This window comes from Vanacampus margaritifer, chromosome 3 (assembly GCF_051991255.1).
Source record: "Vanacampus margaritifer isolate UIUO_Vmar chromosome 3, RoL_Vmar_1.0, whole genome shotgun sequence".
NCBI lineage: Eukaryota > Metazoa > Chordata > Actinopteri > Syngnathiformes > Syngnathidae > Vanacampus > Vanacampus margaritifer.
The window spans coordinates 199,587-219,125 of NC_135434.1; the positions used below are offsets into that span (position 1 = coordinate 199,587).

The window sequence follows — 19,539 nt, forward strand, 5'->3', positions numbered from 1 at the left end:
GTGCAAAACCTGTTTCCACAGCCCAAAGTCACATTTTCCTTTTTTTCTACGCGCTTCAAAATCCACCCTCTAAGCATAAAAAATAATAATTTGCGAATTTTGGGTCCTTTTTCAAAATTCTGGTGTTTCCATTCAGTTTTATTTTCGCATTTCTTGAAAATTGGAATAAAAAAGGGTGGATGGAAAGACACGAGGCGACCGACATGTAGCAAGCTTTGCTTTGTTGTATTTTTATGTGAATGTACAGGACTGTTTTGAATTATGTTTAAAATGAGTCCTATTGTATGAGAATGTTTCATTAAGTTCTAGAGGGGGAGGAGTTAAAAGTGTTTCTCTTTCTACTCCTTTTTTTTCCCCCAGAACGTGTATAGGTTATATATATATTTTTTATGTGATTTTTAATATCTTTGAGTAGTTTTTTTCTTTTCTTTTATATATACACGTGTGTGTGTGTTTAAAAAATAAAATTCATTCATTCAAGCAGCCTACGAAAGGCAGCCAAGAGACGGCGGCCCGCTTGGTCCGACATCAGTACAGCGAGCCAATGAGGATGGGAGTGTACGAGGCCGCGTCACGCCCGCCGCCGCAGCAATGCCGGTAAACTGCTTGGAACATTTGGAGGCGGCGCAGGAGCGAACGGCCGCTGGCTCGCGGCTTGCGGCGCATCCCTTCTATGGCCATCGATACATATTCCGGTTGTCAGAAGGGAGCCGATTTTCAATGCCGCAAAGTGTCCATGCGCGGCTTCGTCCCAACACCAAAGATGTCGTCTCTCGTTTTGCAGCATTGGTGGAAATCCTCGCACGTTTCAAGATGCAATTCAAACATGCTTAAAGGAGCATTTAAGTGTTAGAAAACGAGTAGAAAAACCTTTATCTTGCTTTGCTTGAAACAAATTGCAAAGAGATTAGATTAAAAAAAGAAAAAAAGCACTTGCACTAAATAGAAAAGAAAAGTGTCAGCACTAATAAATGCTGCTCAACTTGTGGAATTGAGGATGACGACTTGATGCTTAATCAACCGAAGGAGGAGAAAGGTAATTATTATAATATATATTATTATATAATAAAAAAAAAATTGCTTTCCACAAAGTTTCTTTGACTTTTATCAACTTTTAACTGCTGGGTCGAAAACAACCAAATTTGGGTCCAATATTTATACAGAACAACACAGATTTGGATAACATTGATCCAAGTTACTGTTTTAAGAGATCCTGCAATTGAACCACTTTGTAAAATGCAAGTAAAGTGTCGAGGCCTGCCAGGCCTGCCAATAGCAAATCCATAAATGAGGAGGTCGCTCTCCACTTTTTATTGATTTTTTCCTGACGCTCCAAAGCCTCCAGTCGTGCGGGAGGGTTCGATCAGTCGTTTGAGCTCCAGAATCAACCACAAACAGAGTCGGGGAGCAATTCCTCTTTGCCAACCCCTGCAAGGAAACGACCCAAGTCCGACGGAGTCCGTCCGTCCGCTACATGAGCGCGCAGACCCTGGAGCGTCCCTGCTGCTCGTCCAGGCGGCTCTTGTCGGGGACCACCACGGCGCTGTTGCCGTAGCTGCTGTACCAGGCCGACTGGCTGCGGCTGAGGTACGAGGACGGCGGCGGGGGGGCCGCGGCCGTCTGCTGCTGCTGCTGGCGCCACACCAGCCACGACGTGTCCGAGTAGCGCAGGCGCACGAACGACTCGGACAGGGCCTTGGCGGCCAGCGGGGCGCGGGCACGGGCGGCAGGGGCCCGGGTCGGGGCAGGGGCCCGGGTCGGAGCAGGGGCTCGGGTCGGGGCAGGGGCCCGGGTCGGGGCAGGGGCCCGGGTCGGGGCAGGGGCCCGGGTCGGGGCAGGGGCCCGGGTCGGGGCAGGGGCCGCCTCTAGCGCAGGGCCACCGGGGGACGACATGCGGACGCCTTCGCCGTAAGCCGCCACATCCCGGGAAGGTTTACACAAACATTAACAAGCAGCTTTCACGATGGACAGCCAAATGTCGCCCCCCCCGCTGGGAGAGGCCTCCGCAGCGCCCGTTACCATGGCGACGTACCCTAACTGCGGTTGAGCGTCTCGAGAAGAAGACAAAAGTGGAGGCAGGCCTGTAAGATGATGTCGGGGTACTCGTCTGAGCGCCTTCGGATGACGTCACGCTACAGCAGCAACATTGATGATCCCCCCGGTAGCCTCGATCCTTTGTCTCCATGTAAAATACACAATTACATTTTTTTCCAATTGTTTAAAATTTTACAGAATGCGATAAAAAAAAGGGGGGGGGGGGAGGTCTGCGCGAACCTGACGTCACTTCCGCTGATGGCCCGACCTTTTATTTGCTGTATACAAAGTGTAGAATTTTTTTTGCCCCCATAAAATGTGTTCCCGTTTCCCCTCCGAATAACCGTTTCAAGACAGACCGATTACCAAAGCCACGAAACAGTTCCGCTTCGATCCTGTCGCGTGACGTCATCCGCATGCGCGCAAGCCACCCTGCTAACGGCCGATGCTAGCGCTACTGCCGCTGCCCATCGCGGAAAGTGCAACCTTGTCAAGCACACGCTCGTCAGCTGCCTTCGCGAGCTCATATGTGCTGGAATGGAAGCCCCGCCACGTAACGCCGATTACGATTGTGGACGAAATACGCGACAAGTGTTGCGCTTGAGCATCTGCGCGTGTCGTATTTGCGTTAGCCGGTTAGTGCGCCTTGATTTGCGGTCCGATTAGGAACAAACGACGCTTAGCTCAAATGTTATATATAATATATATTAGTTTGCTAGTGTCAACATGGTGCGGAAAGTGATCATATCAGGTTTCACGTTCAAATAGCTTCTACAAAAAGAGCGTTTTTGTGATCCATGTGAAAGTGTGCAAAGGTGTGTGTTTGTTGTTGTTATTGTTTTCCCATTTCAACCCAAATTCTTTGTTAAGATTCCTCATGACAAATTCACTGAAATCTTTCCCGAAGGACTGAATGTGCAGATCCAGAAGAGGTTTTCAACTGTCGTATTTGCTCATCAATGCTCGGCTGGATAATATTGGAGTCGTATTCTAAAAGTTACTAAGAATAGACCATGCAGACCTTTTTTCAACTACAAAGCACTTCCCATATGACACAATATTATGACAAGATTCTTGAGCAAGCTGCTCCATTTTCTCGCCCCTGCATCCGCACAGGCCAAAGACGCGGAAAGGTGCGAGTTTTCACAGAGCACGCGCGCAGCAATTTTGCAATTCAGCAACGTATAGATTAGAAACGGTGTATTTTGGCACCTTTGACCGAGTGGGTCTCGAGCCCACGATCTTTCGCTTCAGCGGCGTTTTACTCCGTTCCTCCGCGGCATTAAAAAGTCACGCATTGATTATTCATCCTTAACATAAAAACAAACTTGTTTAAATTGACTTGACTTTGATGTTGTACCGAAATCATCTTGTCAATAAATAGCGTATAGCAATCATATTAGGCAATGCAAAATGTTCCTTTTAAAATGAGAGCTCATGACTTGAAGTATGAATTTGTCATAATAAAGTGCACTACTCACCAAAAATATATTTAAAAAAAAAAATGTCAGGGGCAATTTATGGAAAATGTAAAGGGTTCGAGCAGTATGATGAAAGTAGGACATTCAAGTCGAATGATGCACTCGTGATTTCCACTTAATCGAAACAAAAGTTGGGTACGCCACAACTCCAACTTTTACCGGGTCAATGACGAGCTAACAGTAGCCGGCGGATACGTGCACTTTCCCGCCTGCAAATAATCGGGCCCGGCATTTTGATTTGGTGGTCGTGGTCTGTGTTTTGCTTTTTGTCAATGTCTGGTCAACTTTGTCCTCTGTGCTCACGTGTGTCTTGTCCACGTTGTCCACGTTGTCTCTCGTTGTCTCGTTCCCTGCTTTCTTTCGGTCCACTCATTGTCACTGTCACACCCGTGCCGTGTCCCGTCGTCATCATTTCCTTGCCTAGCCGTGTTCCTGTTTGGGTTGTTGCTTTGACTGATGTTTTTGGACATTGTTGATTTGCTTATTTGCCTTTTTCTTCATGAAATCCCCTTTTTGACTGCATCCCCGCCTTGCTCCTTTTGCTCCCTGCATCCCCGTCGTCCATCCCACTCCCCAACCTGACAATTGCTTCTGTTTGCTCTTTGTATTGTTCATGGATTCATGAGCTGCTCCTCCTAAATTGTGGGCCGGTCTCTCGGGGTAACATGAAGCAAAAATAATCATTGAATAACACCCCACCGGCCCAGCAGGCATCTGCCCTGCATGTCAGATGGCCGGTCCGGCCCTGGATTCAGCAACTGACAATTCGGACATTCTGATATTTCACCAAAGCAAATGCGAATCTTCTTGATAAACGTTGCAAATTTGGGCTTAACAGAAGAAAAGTATCATGATTTTAAAAGGAGTGCTGCTCGAGGTCTCTCTTTATTTATGACAAATAAATAATGAATGAATAGACAACAATTTCCTGCAATGGTTTTGATTTCATTCGCTGTTTTTGAAGCCATTTTATGCAACGCACGACGACGACGACGATGATGAAGAAGATGATGATGATGATGATGATGATGATGATGATGACGATGATGTCCTTTCAAGTGGGTCGAATATTGCGAGCGGAGTTTTCGCTCCATTTGACAAGCAGCATTGAGCGAGTGTGGCGTCGCGCGCGTGCGCGCGCGGCCGCTTGATGAAAGGCCAACGAGAAGCGCGCTCGTGCTCGTTGCTGTCGCGGCCGCGCGCATCCCGCCCGTCGTCGACGTCTCGTCAAGGCGCGCGAGCATCAAGGACACTCGACGCGAGCATCCTCCTCTTCATCAACATCATCTTCATCTTCGTCGTCGTCGTTGTCTTGAGGTCATCTGGACCGCAAGACGGGAAGGTGCGCGTGCGCTAATTGACGTGTTGCGCGTGCGTGCGCGCGAGGATCAACAGGACGGACGGTGCGCGCGCACAGCAAAAAAAAAAAAACAAGATACGAGCGACTCGACATCCGACAAAAAACAAGCGAACCTGTTGGCCGACGGACGCGCCAAGGAGACCGGAAGCAGCTGTGCTAATTGATCCGAGGCGCCGACTTTTATTGTGGAAGGGAAACCCCCCAAAAGTAAGTGCTTTTATTTTGGAACTCCCGATACTAGTTCCTTCTCTGCCAAGTGACGTCATCATTCCCGCGAATGTGCCAACTGCTAACCCGTGCGCGCGTGCGTGTTGTTGCCGCCGCGTGTACTAGAGTGTTCATTTGTGTAATTGTGTTTGCTTTTGTATGTGAAGCACACGTTCGTCACGTGACGTCAGTATGTGTTTCATCATCCGTCAAGTGTGTGTTGTGTTGTTTGTGTGCTTCAAATGTTGTTTTGTATATAAAGTGTGTTGTATGCTTTGTCTTGTGTGTATTCAAGTTTGTTGTTGTCTGAGTGCAAAGTGTTGTGAATGATTTGGGTTGTTGTGATTTATGTTTAAAATCATAAAAACGTGTGTTGTGTTTGTTGCGTATTAGCGTAAAGTGCAATTTGTGTGTGCTTTTGTGATCCAACGTGCTGCTGTTGTGTGTTTACTTTTTTTGTCTGACGTGTGTTAGTGCTGGGCAAAAAATCGAATTTGCGATTTTTTCTGGACAATTCTCATTTGAATCTCAAAATGTTCAGACAAGTTGCAATCGACTGCTTTGAAATCAGCTGTAATGCAAACTTAACATTCCCAAACAAAAGACGAGTTGTAAAGCCTGCGGATTCTTCCACTTCCAACTTTCCACTTAACAACTTTTCTTAATCCACAAGTAGACGAAGGTCTTGATTGGTAAGCAGGTCGATTTTGAATCGCTAATCCGATGGATTCCCTGTTTTTATTGCCTAGTGAGGTTTGTTTCGTTGTTCGCGTTTGTGTGCCGACGCTGACCGGCGCTCTTATGCCCCTCCCCCCAGTGGAGGTGCGAGGCTCGCTGCTGCTGCTGGCGCTGCACTGCGGGGCGGTGGCGCTGTGCGGCTGCGAGCCGCGCGTGCTCAACGTGGGCGCGGTTCTGAGCCAGAAGCGCTACGAGCAAGTGTTCCGCGACGCGGTGGCGCACGCCAACCAAGCCTACGGACGCGACCGCTTCAAGATGAACGCCATCGCGGTCACGCACAAAGCCAACGCCATCCAGATGGCGCTGTCCGTCTGCGAGGACCTCATCTCCAACCAGGTCAGCACGAAAGGCGCACTTTGCTTGACTTCACATCGTTTTCGCCACTTCCGGGTTCAATTTACGCTTACAAAATTCGCGCCAAAATCATGGACGTCAATGACGTGACTCGTGAAAATCGGGAAACGTTTGGTTTTATGTCTCGCCGGCTTTTTCTGCCTTAACTCATGAAGAAAACAATTCCAAAACGCTATCATTTCATCCTTACCCCAAAAATCGAATAATGCCGACCCAGAGAGGAAACGAAACTGCCTCGCGGGACAAAAGAGGCCGGAAGTAGAAGGCAACTCAGTCTGGAGTCAATGAGTTTGACTCGCTGAAATGACGTCAAGTCAAGTTCATTTCGATCGCCCCGAATCAGCTTCACGATCATCAACGACATCCCCTAATCGAACCACAAGACGGCGCGGGGAAAACTTCTTGAGAAGGGACCGCAAAGTGGTCGTCCCGCCTCCGGGATGATCAAACTGCAATGGAGGCAGAATGGAGGAGGCGGGACTTGCGACTTCCACACATCACTTCCGCTTTGCGATGCGTGGGCCGCGTCCCGTTACTTGCGCTTCCGCCCTCGGCTGCGCGTTCCCGTCCGACGGGTGCGAGCGTGTAGACTGTGTGTCATGTTGTCGACGTGAAGTTTTTGCCGGGCCGAGCGTAATCTTGAACTCATTCATGTTGTCATATACTTGCACACCGACAATGATGATGACATCGCGCGAGCACACGTGCACGTGCACGTGCGTACGTCTGAAAGCCCCAAAACTTCGTCCTTCGCAAACCCACTTTACACTTGACCTGACTTTTTCCCCCTCAAATCTGTGACACCCACGGAGAGGATTTGGGCCAGTGATGAGAAAAAAGCAAGTTTGGCAGGATTCTGACTTTAAAGTGAGCCAAACTTTCTTTTTTTTTCTCTCTCTTCACTGGCCCAAATTCTCTTCCGTAGGAATTTGTTTTAAATGAAGCATTTTCGGTGACACACAAGCTGGATTTGTTCTGTGCTTTTTCAAATATGATTGGATATCTGGATAAATAATATAATAAGGTCCAAATGACACTATCACTAGTTAACCTCACCAATAACCAGTAACCGTGGTCGAGTTGTAATGTGCAAGGAGAGAAAAGATGGACGTTCAATTTCCTTCATCGCGCTGGAATTGCCCGTCAATCATCGGCAGGACTTCAGCGAGCGTGCGAGCGAGCGAACGAGCGTGCGTGTCATTTGCGGCTCAAACCAGGCCAACATGGCGGACAGATTAAGGACATGGCGCCTTGGTCGGCGCGCGGGCACGGATTTACGGGATTACGGATTTCCGGAGAGCCACCGTGCTCCATACGCCCCTCCCTCCCTCCCTCCCTCCCTGGCTGACGTCGAGGTGTCGCGCGTGTGCGTGCGTTCAGGTGTACGCCATCTTGGTGAGCCACCCGCCTCAATCCAACGACCACCTGACGCCCACGCCCGTGTCTTACACGGCCGGCTTCTACCGCATCCCCGTGGTGGGCCTGACCACGCGCATGTCCATCTACTCCGACAAGGTGAGCGCTCGCCGCCAACGCCGCCGATATCGCGGCCGTGGCCGCTCACCGTGCAGCCCCGCCTCCCGCCCCGCAGAGCATCCACCTGTCCTTCCTGCGCACGGTTCCGCCGTACTCGCACCAGGCCAGCGTTTGGTTCGACCTGATGCGAGAGTTCCGCTGGAACCACATCATCCTCATCGTCAGCGACGACCACGAAGGCCGCGCCGCGCACAAAAGGCTGGAAACGCTCCTGGAGGAGAAAGAGACCAAGGTGACGCAAAAACAACACTTATGAAAGACACACACAAAAAGCACACACGCACACACACATGAAGCCAAAGTGGACACGCAAACGTCCACAAGTCTCTGTGAGGACGTTGCCATGGCGACGGCAGACCCTGCGTCCGTCTCACCTTCAAACGTGAAAGCGTGACCGTGTGAGGCTGTTGTCCCGGCGACGCGCTCATGAAGGCAGCACTCGCTCGCCAGACATCCTGGTCATCTTCCTGCTGCTTCTTCTTCTTCGTGGGGTCATGTGACTAGAGACGAGTAGGCCGCTAGCTAGCCACGTGCTAACAGGAAGTGCTGATCAAACGCTGCCTTTTTGCTCACCTGTTAGCATCACATAGCGAGGAGCCGATGGCGGGCTCGCGCACTGCTCTGCTCTATCAAAATAAACAGGTGAGATCATGTCGTTGCACAAGTGTGCACCCCCCCATTGCAACCAGGAATGTGGCTTCAATCCCATTCAAGCTCATATCAATGGACGCTAACATTGCGTAGCGTTTGTTTATCATGTGACACCATTCATTCATGAAGCGTTGTAAGAAGGTGTGCACACTTATGCAAGCACATTATCTGTTGTGGAGAAACAATTTGAAAGGGGTCGTTCGTCTTGGTCTCGTTTTGTTTAGTTTTTTTTTACATCCTGAAAACCAGGCCTTTCAGCAGGGGTGTGTGGACTTCTGCAATGTTAGCATCACGTGAAGAAAATTGTCGACGAGACCGAAAATCTGAATCACGTCATCGCTAATGCGGAATATCAAATTGAAAATGGGCTTGGCCTTAACATGCTGTCACCATTGAAATGGCGTCTGTCATTTGGCAAGCTAACATGCTAACGTCTGATCAATGTCGCGTTTCAAGTCTGTTGTTGTTGTTGGATCGTCCTCATGTCAACTTCATGACATTCACATGACATTCGTGGCCTGCTCAAGTTAAGCTAATGCTAATGGGACACATCGTGGAATAATCGTTAGCTCGGTGGGCCACACCCCTTTTGAGCCTACGGCGACGCCGCGCTCGACGGAGCGTCTTGCAAGTTGTGATGTCTTTTCAATTGTTGTGATGTCTTTTCAATTGTTGTGATGTCTTTTCAATTGTTCCCATGCATTGCCCCCACCAACATGGCCGCCATATAGTTCCAACAGCGTATCGCATCGCCAACATGCTAGCTGAGCATCATCGCTAACAATGATTTTGCCTTCCTGCAAGTGTGTGCGTGTGCGTGTTGGCGGTGGGGCGTAAACTAGCCGACGCTAGGCTAAATGATTGCGCTAAGCTAAACTAACAGTTGCATTTGTATGCAAAATGAAAGTTGTGAGTTTGTCCGCTCAAAATAACTCCAAGTTTAAATGTATCTCCTGCGTCAGCTCATTTGCATATCAAACCAATGAAAGCACACAAAGTTTGACAAACAGATCAAGCCATGTACACTAAAAGAAAACACACAACTCACGCTGATGACATCACACGCGGGCGTCCAATCACGGCGGCAGATGTCATGTGTCCGGTGTGCGTGTGTGTGCTGCGTGCGTGCGTGTGGCGTGGGGCGCGTGTGTGATGTTCTCTCTGTTGTCGCACGACCATCAGACTAAAATCAGGAACTATGAAAACGTGGAGCAACACGGCTTTGACTTCCGGAGAACGCCTAAGGTAGAAGATTGTCGAAGGTAGAACGCTTGCATGGTCTAAACGCTGCACGCCACCCGCCCGACCAATCTCGTCGACCGGCCGAAGCCCCGCCCACCCGATCCAGAGATAGCCCTTATCCTGGAGGCAGCCATCTTTCTTTTGGTTTGTCATGACTGGGAATGCAGGAGAGACACGCCCCCCCACCTCCCACCCCCACGTGAGGGATGCATGCGGGGTCTGATGGACGCCGCCCACCAGGCGGGACCTCCCACTCCTCTGCAAACACCCCCTTTCGAGTCTTTGGTTTCATTTGCGCTCGCTAACATGCTAACATGCACGTCCCCGATTGGTTGGTTGGAGTCTTGCATGTCCGCCAGCTTTCACTTCCCGCTCCCCATTGGATGACCCTGCCACACCCCCCCCCCCAACCCCAGACCCCCATCCCACCCTCTCACCCCCCCTCCCCCCTGCACAACTGATGATTATGATTGGTAGAAGTCCGGGGCGAGTGGGAGCATGGTCACAGTGGGCGTGGCTAACGCAGCATGTGCTATGATGTGTTGTGACGTCTCCGTGTGGACTTCAGGCCGAGAAGGTTCTGCTGTTCGGTCCCGACACCAACCTGACCGCCTTGCTCATGGACGCCAAAGACCTGGAGGCCCGCGTCATCATCCTCTCCGCCAGGTCAGTGGGCTGAACGCTAACAGCTAACCTGCTAATGGCTTACTAGCTGCTTGTCACGTTGCTGTTGACCGTTAGCTAGCGGCTCGCTAGTCCCGAAAGTCGCGTCACATGACGAAGTCCATATTGGAATAGTCAGACTTGCACAATTTCATCCATTTTAAAGACTCACAACGAAGTCACGCGCTTAGTCCAGTTCAAGTGGCTCAGCTGACGAGTTGACCCAAAGCCAGGGACGTCAGCCGGATCGGTGGCCTAGTGGTAAAGTGTCTGCCTGCACTGAGACCGGGAGGTTGTGGGTTCAATGCCCGGCCGGGTCATACCAAAGATTGTCAATGGGACGCATTTGCCTCCCTGCTCGACACTCAACATTAAGGGTGCGAATTTGGCGCTGGGTGTGACAATCGGTGGTACTTTCATGAATTAACTTTAATTACTCGAGTAAGGATAAGTAGTTCTAAAAATAGATGGACGGATAATTGACTTAGTCAATGTAAAGCGAGTCACGTGACTTTGGAAAGCGCTCGATTCAGTTACGTGACTTCATCAATTCATAACAAGTCTCGTGACATTTCAAACCGAGTCCAGACGTCGTTGACTTAACGTGAGTCACTGGACTCCATTTTCAAATCGACGATCCAAAGATTCATGTGACTTAGATGCTCTGAAGCAAGCCACTTTTCTCAGCTGCCGTTTGCATCCGAGCTCCAAATGAAAGAAGCAATTGAGCAGGAATGCACCGATTAGCCCGATGTTGTTCTTAAACATCTTCGGATCGTCTGGGCTAGGAAAGATCCAATTTGTGCCGCTGTGGCCGGAACACATCAGAGTCAAGCGACGGAAGTTCAAGCGCGACTTTACAACGAGAATTCTTCGCAAGTGACGTCGCCGCGGTGACGGGACACGGACCGGCGTTCGGTCAGCATCTAAGCCAGCAGCTTCTGGCCGGCAGCTAGCTACTAGCCAATTGCCAGATAGCAACATGCTAAGCTAACGCAAGTCTCCGTTTGTTGTGTGTTTGTCCTGCGTCTGTTTGGTCGCTTGCGGTCGGGACTCGGCCGGCGGCAGCGAGGACGAAGCGGCGGGCGTTTACAAGGCGGCCCGTCATCTCAACATGACCGGTTCCGGTTATGTCTGGATCGTCGGCGAGAGAGAAATGAGCGGGAAAGCGTTGAGTGACGCTCCGGACGGTACGCAACACGCGGCGGGCGGGCGGCCGGGCGGCCGGGCGGGGGGTCGGGCGGGGGGTCGGGCGCTCTTCTTCCTCTGCCTGTCTCCGTTCTGCTTCCATTCAACTTGTTCTCTTCCAACAATTAGCATCCGGCTACGTTAGCAAGGGATGCCGAAGAGCTGCTCGGCTAACGTTTGCCACCAGATCAGCATCTAGTGGCAAAGATGAATTGATTTCCACGAGCGCCGCATTATCAGGCAGATAATCGTGCTCACCTGAGTGTCGTCTTCCTGCGGAAACACAAAAGTTAGGACTTCAACGCTCAACGGGGGTCCAGATTTGCTGAAAGAAAGCTGCTGTCGTCATTTCTTATTCCTTGAGTATTTATTTCCAGTCGTATGGGATAAAAAATTTATTAAAAAAAAGGATCAAATTACAATCAAAATCAAATTGTTGAGAATCAACAAACTTCATTGGACTTGATGAAACTGGAGGAATTAGTGATGGAAAATATTCGCAGTAAGATCAAAGGTCATTTTCCTTCCTCATAGTTTTTCTGGTGGACGGATCTGAATTCTTGACTGCTGCATCGCTGCCATCTACTGGCGCTCGTGCATCACTCAAATTGTTTCCAAGCTTTGACGTTGAGCGTGGAGGAGACCCCCGTTGGAAAAAAATCTCAGCAAATGACTTAGCACAGAGCGAGGCAAGTTGGGTCCGAGAGAGCCGCAGTCCCGCATGTTTTTGATGTCTCCCTCCTCCAACACAGCTGAGAGGCTCCTGCAGAACGTAACTATGAGCCGATGAATTGAAACACGGAAAACAAGCAGGATTGTGGCTCTCTAGGACCCAACTTGCCTACCCCTGAGTTAGCACATAGCCACATTAGCAAGTGGATCATGGCTAGGCTAGCATGTAGCTTGATTAGCAAGTGGATAGCCACCAGGCTAGCATGGAGCTACAATACAAGTGGATAGTGGCCTTGCTAGCATTTAGCTTCATTAGCCAGTGGAACCCGAGTCACCCCAAAAAATTGTTGTTGCTAATGAACGTTTGCTACGGTTACCCACGGATGGAAACATGGCAGCTGTGATGCGGGAAGCTAATGGCTAATTAGCTTCTCTCTGCTTTGATGTTTTTTGCCGGTTGAGGGTTTAAACATGGCAGTCATGTTTGAATGCGTCAATCATGTTGCGCGTGCGCTTTTGTGTGCCTTTCACTCTTCTAACATCTTTTGTCTGTCTCATCTTCTTTAGCTTTTTTCTCCTCACCGCCGCCTGTCTGCCGGTTGTCGTGTTACGCCGGCGAGGGCGCTACTCAAATAGTGACCCCTCGCCCCCTTTGTCAAAGTGTTTTTCAAAAACAAAACAAACACGTGCCCCCTCACGCATGTGATACAAGTGACAACTCCATTAGCTTCATGCTAACAAACACATCATGGGAAATGCCGTAGATGGGCTAACAAGTACATCAACGGTCTGCAGCAATAACAAATATGATTTAAAGCTCCCTGAGCCATTCGGAGCAGTTGTGAAAGTTGTGGGGGGGTCACTGCAATATTAATGTTTGCTGGTGGGGGGGCAGACTTCTTGCATTGCCACGGTAACCGCGATGGTGGTGATGTCATTGTGTGAACAAACAAACGCCGGTAAGACAACGCCGACGCTTTGCATTCTGCCTTTGATTGGGCCACGCCCGCAAGTGGGTAACGCGCACACGTCCGTCAGTGACCACTTACTGGCACGTGACGACACGTGACCAGGACGTACTCCTGTCCGGTCGTCATGTCAGCAACTCATCCAAATTCACGCGGCTGCGTGGTCCGCCCAAGGCTCAATTTGTCTGCTGCATGACGTCACTGCCGGCGCCACTGCCGGCGCCACTGCCGGCGCCACTCCACAGCACGCACGCACTTGCACGTGTGTGGACTGTCCATCGATGCCACTCATCTGGATCTATGAATGCATCGGCAATTGGGCCGATGGGCCGAGACTTTTGAAGTCGCAAAGCCGCCATATTGCTCCTCCCAAGAAACTTTTCTCGGCAGAACATCCTGTACATTTACAGTGTTGAACATACGAGACGATCCTTCCGACATTTTACAACTTGCCTTAAATACATGTATAAATGATATGCTTAATGATGTTTACAGGAGGAAACTTGTATATTTTCTATTAGAACTGTAATTCAACGAAAGATGCCGTCCAATTGTTCATTTTTTATTTATATTTTTTGCCATATTCTAACTGTCTACGAGCTGTATATGTCTCATCTGTACGTATACCGTATCGTTTATACAGTAGTCTGCTTGCGAGATGGGAGGAGCAAGATGGCCGCCCTGTGACTTCAATGGCGAGCACGGGCGTGTATGGGCTAGCCAGTCCTATATTCAGATCAGTGGTCGATGTGCTAGCGGAAAGCAGCATTGACAATCCATTCATATGAAAGTCCGTGCGCGCCGGGAGTCGCGCCGGGAGTCGCGCCGGGAGTCGCGCCGGGAGTCGCGCCGGGAGCCGCACCGGGAGCCGCGCCGGGAGCCGCGCCGGGAGCCGCGCCGGGAGCCGCGCCGGGAGCCGCGCCGGGAGCCGCGCCGGGAGCCGCGCCGGGAGCCGCGCCGGGAGCCGCGCCGGGAGTGACGTCATGCAGCCGACAAATTGGACCTTCATCGGATAACGCAGCCTTGTGAATTCGGACAAAGGCATTGACACGTGACGATCACGTGACAAGTCGTCACGTGTGACAACAAGTCCTCGCGTGTGGAAAATAGGATGTCACGCATTGTCACATGTCATCATTTGTCGAACCAGGGCTGTAGGAAATTCCGACAGCCGTTTCAGTGAAAATGGCTGGCCAAAGGTTCAAATTCAAATTCCGCCATTCAGCATCCTGTGGGGGCGGAGTCAATTCAAATGGATCCATCCTGGATTTTGCACAGCCCTGGTGTCACATGCCCGCAAGTGTTTGGCAGGCGTCCCGACGTGTGGTCACTCGTCGGCACGTCGTCTCCAGTTGTCCCGCATTGTCGTGTCACGCATCACTACGTGTTGTCTCGTTGTCCCGACGTGTCGTCTCCAGTTGTCCCGCGTTGTCGTGTCCCGCATTGTCGTGTCCCGCATCACCACGTGTTGTCACGTCGACGCGTTTGCATGTGCTGAAGGCGTCTTGACAAGGAAGGCCCGTCTTCACGTCCTGTCGTATTGCAAACTGGTGCCACCCCCCAAAAAAAGCTCATTGACACACGTTCACCTGAGGAGGCGGGCTCACCACCTGTCAATCACAACAAGGACGGCACACAACAACAAATTGCAAGTGTTCGTGCCCAGTCCAAATCCGGACGGCGCTTGGCAAGCCAGCGATTCCTTGTTCAGAGACCTTCAGGGTGCTTCACGCGCGTCTTCACCAAACACATGAGGAAGAACGCAGACCGCGATAGCAAGTTAGCGTTGCTTAGCCTAGTTAGCGTTCCAATCATCATTTCCCGCCAAAATGAAAGTTTCACAAGAACATCATCCTTGTAACAGAGTCTGTTAGCCGTAGCTAGAAAGTAGCATTAGCTCATCAGCCAGTTTTCAAGGTCATTTGAATGAAAAATGCTAATGCTGGTAGCTAGCGTTAGCGGCTAGTGTCAATGGGGAAGGCAAACCGTGTCGGTCAATTTTCATGACGGGTTTTCTGTGCAGAATACAGTTTTACAACGGATTTCCTGTCCTGAATGCTAATATTGTTAGCCAGTAGATTTACATGCTAATTGTATTTACAACACTTTTGCCTGTTGCTTTTTTTCTTCTCCGTTGGCGAACGCTAAAATAATTGTGAGACAGTATCAACAGGTGTTTTCCGTGGGGGAATGCTAGCATTTTTTTGCCAGTTTTGCTGCCGCTGCCGTGTGTAGTCGGGGGAATGCAAATGCGGTTAGCCAGCGGTAGTCAGTGGAACACGCTAACCGTGTTCAACACTTTGAACGGGTGCAGCTATCACGTTTTCCATCAGTTAATGCTAACATAGGTAGCCAGTTTGGACAGGTGTTTTGAGCGGACGAATGCCGGCAAAACAGTTTGGTGCTATCAAACAAGCATTAGCATTGATAAACGTCGGCATCTGTTATTTTGCTAGGCAATGCTAACAGCGCTAGTGACGTTTGCAGTGGCTCATGTGACTGGTGAAGACAAATCTGTGGAGGTTTTTAATTAACAAGCGGCTGTGAACTCCCAGCATGCATTTTGGTGCCTGGAGTGTCTGGAGCTGTAATTAATTAAGGGCATGGCTGTAATTAGCATGCACGCACGCGTGTGTGCTGAGGACGCGTTCGGCGCTGCGTGTGCGTAACCCGTGCGTGTGTGCGTGGCGGTGTAGGCCTGCTGGGCCTGCAGCTGATTAACGGTAAGAACGAGTCGGCGCACATCATGGACGCCGTCGGAGTGGTGGCGCAGTCCCTGCTGGAGCTTCTGGACAAAGAGAACATCACGGAACCGCCGCGTGGGTGCGTGGGCAACACCAACATCTGGAGGACGGGGCCCCTCTTCAAAAGGTGAGCGGCTCATGCAAGATCTGAGCAAAATGACCTTAGAGCGAACTCACAGAAGCCAAAAGTTACAAAAGCACGTTCAGGTCAGACGCTTTCAAACGAGCAGTTTACAAACAGTGACCAAAAAGTCATCATGTGACTTGAAATTCGTCAATGTGCGTGCGTGCGTGGTCACGTTGCCCCTGGTCATCAGGGTGCTGATGTCATCCAAGTACGCGGAGGGCCTGACGGGCCGCATCGAGTTCAACGACGACGGCGACCGGCGCTTCGCCACTTACAACATCCTCAACTACCAGCAGAAGCCCGGAAGACTCGTACAGGTCGGAATCTTCAACGGATCGCAGGTGGGAGGCGGGACATCGCGCACGCGCACGCACCTGAGAAGACCACGTGATCACGTCGTGTACGTTGATGCGTGTGCGTGACAGGTGGTGATGAACCCGCAGAGGAAGATCATCTGGCCCGGCGGGGAAACCGAAAAGCCGGTCGGCTACCAGATGTCAACCAAACTCAAGGTAACGGGCTAATGTGCGCAAACATGCTAATAGATGCGCACACTAAGGTTGCTAACATGCTAATGCACTTGTGTGCTAACTTGCTAATGGATGCGCACACCAATGTTGCTACCATGCTAATGCACTCCCTGTGCTAATATGCTAACTTGCTAATGGAGGCGCACACTAATGTTGCTAACATGCTAATGCACTTGTGTGCTAACTTGCTAACAGATGCGCACACTAATGTTGCTAACGTGCAGATCGTGACCATCCACCAAGAGCCGTTTGTTTACGTGAAGCCCACAAAGACGGACGGAATGTGTAAGGAAGAATACACGGTCAACGGAGTCCTCATCAAGAAAGTGATCTGCACCGGACCCAACGGAACCATCCCAGGTCTCACGCACGCGCGCACGCACGCGCACACGCATGTCGGCATGTATGACGTGTGCACAGAGCGGGCTTTTGTGCGCGTTGCAGGTCAGCCGACGGTTCCGCAGTGTTGTTACGGCTTCTGCATCGACCTCCTCATCAAGTTGGCCATGAGCATGAACTTCACCTACGAGGTTCACCTGGTGGCCGACGGCAAGTTCGGAACGCAAGAGAGGGTAAGAAGCGGCTCCCGAGGTGCGCGCGTGCGCTCACACGTCCGCCACGTTTGAGGAACGCGTCGGCCGTCCAATGACAGCGGCCCGAGCACGCGCGACACATCTTTGCAAACAGGATTGTTTTTGCGTGCGCGCTCACGTTCACCTGCCGATTGAAAGAATGGGGCGGAGCTCACACCTTTCAAATCGCTTCATTTTTATGGCAGACTAATAAGTTGCTTTCAATAATACCAAATGATTCTTTTGAAATAACTCCGCCTCCGACTGAGGAACAAAGTTTGCGCCTGCGCCTGCAGGTGAACAACAGCAACAAGAAGGAGTGGAACGGCATGATGGGCGAGCTGCTGGGGGGTCTTGCCGACATGATCGTGGCCCCCCTCACCATCAACAACGAGCGCGCTCAGTACATCGAGTTCTCCAAGCCCTTCAAGTACCAGGGACTCACCATCCTGGTGAAGAAGGTAAGAAAGCGAGCGGATGAGGTGGACGGCCCACGCGGGATTGTGACCGCGTGCGTGCGTGCGTGATTGCAGGAAATCCCGCGCAGCACGCTGGACTCCTTCATGCAGCCTTTTCAGAGCACCTTGTGGCTTCTCGTCGGCCTGTCGGTCCACGTGGTGGCAGTGATGCTCTACCTATTAGACCGATTCAGGTACGAAGGCAGCAAAGAAAACGCACCGCAGCCTCTTCGCGCCGCCTTTCGTCACAAAACGCTCGCCAGAAAGCAAAACAAACATTTGCGGCCGAGACGAGCAATTGATACGAGGCGGTGACCGGGTGTGCTCTTGATGACGTTGCCCCGCCCCCAACTGCACAGGTCAGGAGGTGGCAAAAAAGGCTGCGTTGGCACCGTCAAGGGTCCGATGGCTCGTCAAGGGTGCGTCAATTTAACGGACGCTTCCAATTTGTAGCTCGAGCTACGAGTAAATTGGACGGGCGCCAAAATGAGGGTGGCGGCCCAGTCACGACCCATCGGACCCTTGAAGGTGCAAATGCAACACCTTCTTTTGTCATTCGGGTGAGACCGCGTCGGATAACGTCACACATGACACGTTTACATTAGGGCTGTCAGGCCATTAACCTTTTTAATCGTAAAGAATCGCATTAATAGCTAACTCACGATTCATCGCAAATTTGACATCTCTTCTAAATGTGTTTAAGGCTCTTGTCAAAAAATGTTAAACTTATATGGTGGCATTAATACAGTCATTTCATAAGAATTCATAAAATTGAAAAGTGTGATATTGATTTGTGTTTTGTCATTTTTCTGCCACTAGATGGCATCATTGCATTTGTAAGACGAGTGCATTTTTCTTTTCATAATAAGAGATGTCTAATCTTTAACATGAAGTCACTTGTGAAATTCTGCACATTTTTCTCCACAAATATATGCAAATTATTCTTATATTTATTACCGCTACATTTTGCCGTGGATGTGTTGCGTACGCGACACGCTTTTCCATTAATCGCGCGTTAAAATTTGTTTCCGTGGCGAAGAAGAAACTTGAAATCAAAATGAAGGCACTCATGTTGACACTCGTTTACGTGCGTGTGTGTGTGTGTGCGTGTGCGTGCGCGCGCGCAGCCCATTTGGAAGGTTCAAAGTGAACAGCGAAGAAGAAGAAGAAGACGCCCTCACCTTGTCCTCGGCCATGTGGTTCTCCTGGGGAGTCCTCCTCAACTCCGGGATCGGAGAAGGTAAGGCCCGCCCACGTGTGCGTCTGGAGCCCTCGTGTCCTGAATGAAGTTTGTGCCCCCCCCCAGGAGCCCCGAGGAGTTTTTCGGCCAGGATTCTGGGAATGGTGTGGGCGGGCTTCGCCATGATCATCGTGGCGTCGTACACGGCCAACCTGGCCGCCTTCCTGGTGCTGGACCGGCCTGAGGAGCGCATCACTGGCATCAACGACCCCAGGGTCAGCGACGCGTCGTGGTCGTGGCCTCGGCTTCGTCATCCTCATCGTCATCTTCATCCCGACCCTGTCATGGTCACGCCTGGCGAGGACGTCCGGTCTGGGCTGGCAAGCGAGTCGTGTTCATTTCGGCAACGCAGATTTCTCAACAGAAAGTAAAAGCCCTGACCCCTGTTGACCCCTGTATATTTTTTGGGGGTCAGCAGATTATGTTGAACTTTTCAGATCTGAAACGATCTCATATCAAATTGTCTCCCATCTTTTTGATTAAAAAAACAAAACAACAACAACTTGACATCAGTGGTGGCAAATGCAGGTCCAGAAGGTAAAAGCCCTGCCACAGTTTGGCTAGCTAACTAGCTCCCGTGCTACTTGTTTACCTTTTAGGCCCAGCTAGCTAGCTAGCTAGCTAGCTAGCTAAACTGTGGCAGGTCTTTTACCTTCTGGACCTGCATTTGCCACCTCTGGTGTCAAGTTGTTGTTGTTTTGTTTTTTTAATCAAAAAGATGGGAGACAATTTGATATGAGATCATTTCAGATCTGAAAAGTTCAACATAATCTG

General features: G+C 50.5%; 2 protein-coding genes across 9 annotated transcripts in view; one reads left to right on the top strand and one right to left on the bottom strand.

Annotated features, from left to right (window-relative positions):
• Positions 1 to 1,089: 1,089 nt before the first annotated feature.
• Positions 1,090 to 2,677, bottom strand: brd3os (BRD3 opposite strand). Its single transcript, XM_077560788.1, has 2 exons — positions 2,275 to 2,677; positions 1,090 to 2,179 (listed from the first exon to the last, which is right to left on the bottom strand). Exon 2 carries the CDS (start codon positions 1,891 to 1,893, stop codon positions 1,471 to 1,473), a length of 423 nt encoding a protein of 140 aa, XP_077416914.1. The 5' UTR covers positions 1,894 to 2,179; positions 2,275 to 2,677; the 3' UTR covers positions 1,090 to 1,470.
• Positions 2,678 to 4,517: 1,840 nt separating this feature from the next.
• grin1b (glutamate receptor, ionotropic, N-methyl D-aspartate 1b) overlaps positions 4,518 to 19,539 on the top strand; it is a 37,999-nt gene continuing 22,977 nt past the window's right edge. For 2 of the 8 annotated variants that reach the window (XR_013293385.1, XR_013293386.1), the window contains exons 1-15: positions 4,520 to 5,082; positions 5,900 to 6,156; positions 7,555 to 7,689; positions 7,766 to 7,942; positions 9,544 to 9,606; positions 10,172 to 10,269; positions 11,335 to 11,456; positions 15,791 to 15,965; positions 16,156 to 16,306; positions 16,391 to 16,477; positions 16,720 to 17,067; positions 17,364 to 17,528; positions 17,601 to 17,719; positions 18,653 to 18,765; positions 18,832 to 18,980. Coding sequence is in view for 6 of the 8 variants with exons in the window: in XM_077560754.1 (XP_077416880.1) it covers position 5,082; positions 5,900 to 6,156; positions 7,555 to 7,689; positions 7,766 to 7,942; positions 9,544 to 9,606; positions 10,172 to 10,269; positions 11,335 to 11,456; positions 15,791 to 15,965; positions 16,156 to 16,306; positions 16,391 to 16,477; positions 16,720 to 17,067; positions 17,364 to 17,528; positions 17,601 to 17,719; positions 18,653 to 18,765; positions 18,832 to 18,980 (2,160 nt within the window). In the remaining 2 variants the exon portion in view is untranslated. Of the gene's footprint in view, positions 5,083 to 5,899; positions 6,157 to 7,554; positions 7,690 to 7,765; positions 7,943 to 9,543; positions 9,607 to 10,171; positions 10,270 to 11,334; positions 11,457 to 15,790; positions 15,966 to 16,155; positions 16,307 to 16,390; positions 16,478 to 16,719; positions 17,068 to 17,363; positions 17,529 to 17,600; positions 17,720 to 18,652; positions 18,766 to 18,831; positions 18,981 to 19,539 lie in introns of all 8 variants that reach the window. The other 6 variants (XM_077560756.1, XM_077560758.1, XM_077560754.1 and 3 more) reach the window with 6 other exon arrangements.

What these genes read in the sequence shown, in the direction of transcription:
- brd3os (XM_077560788.1), bottom strand. Translation starts at nt 1,893, where the DNA reads ATGTCGTCCCCCGGTGGCCCTGCGCTAGAGGCGGCCCCTGCCCCGACC.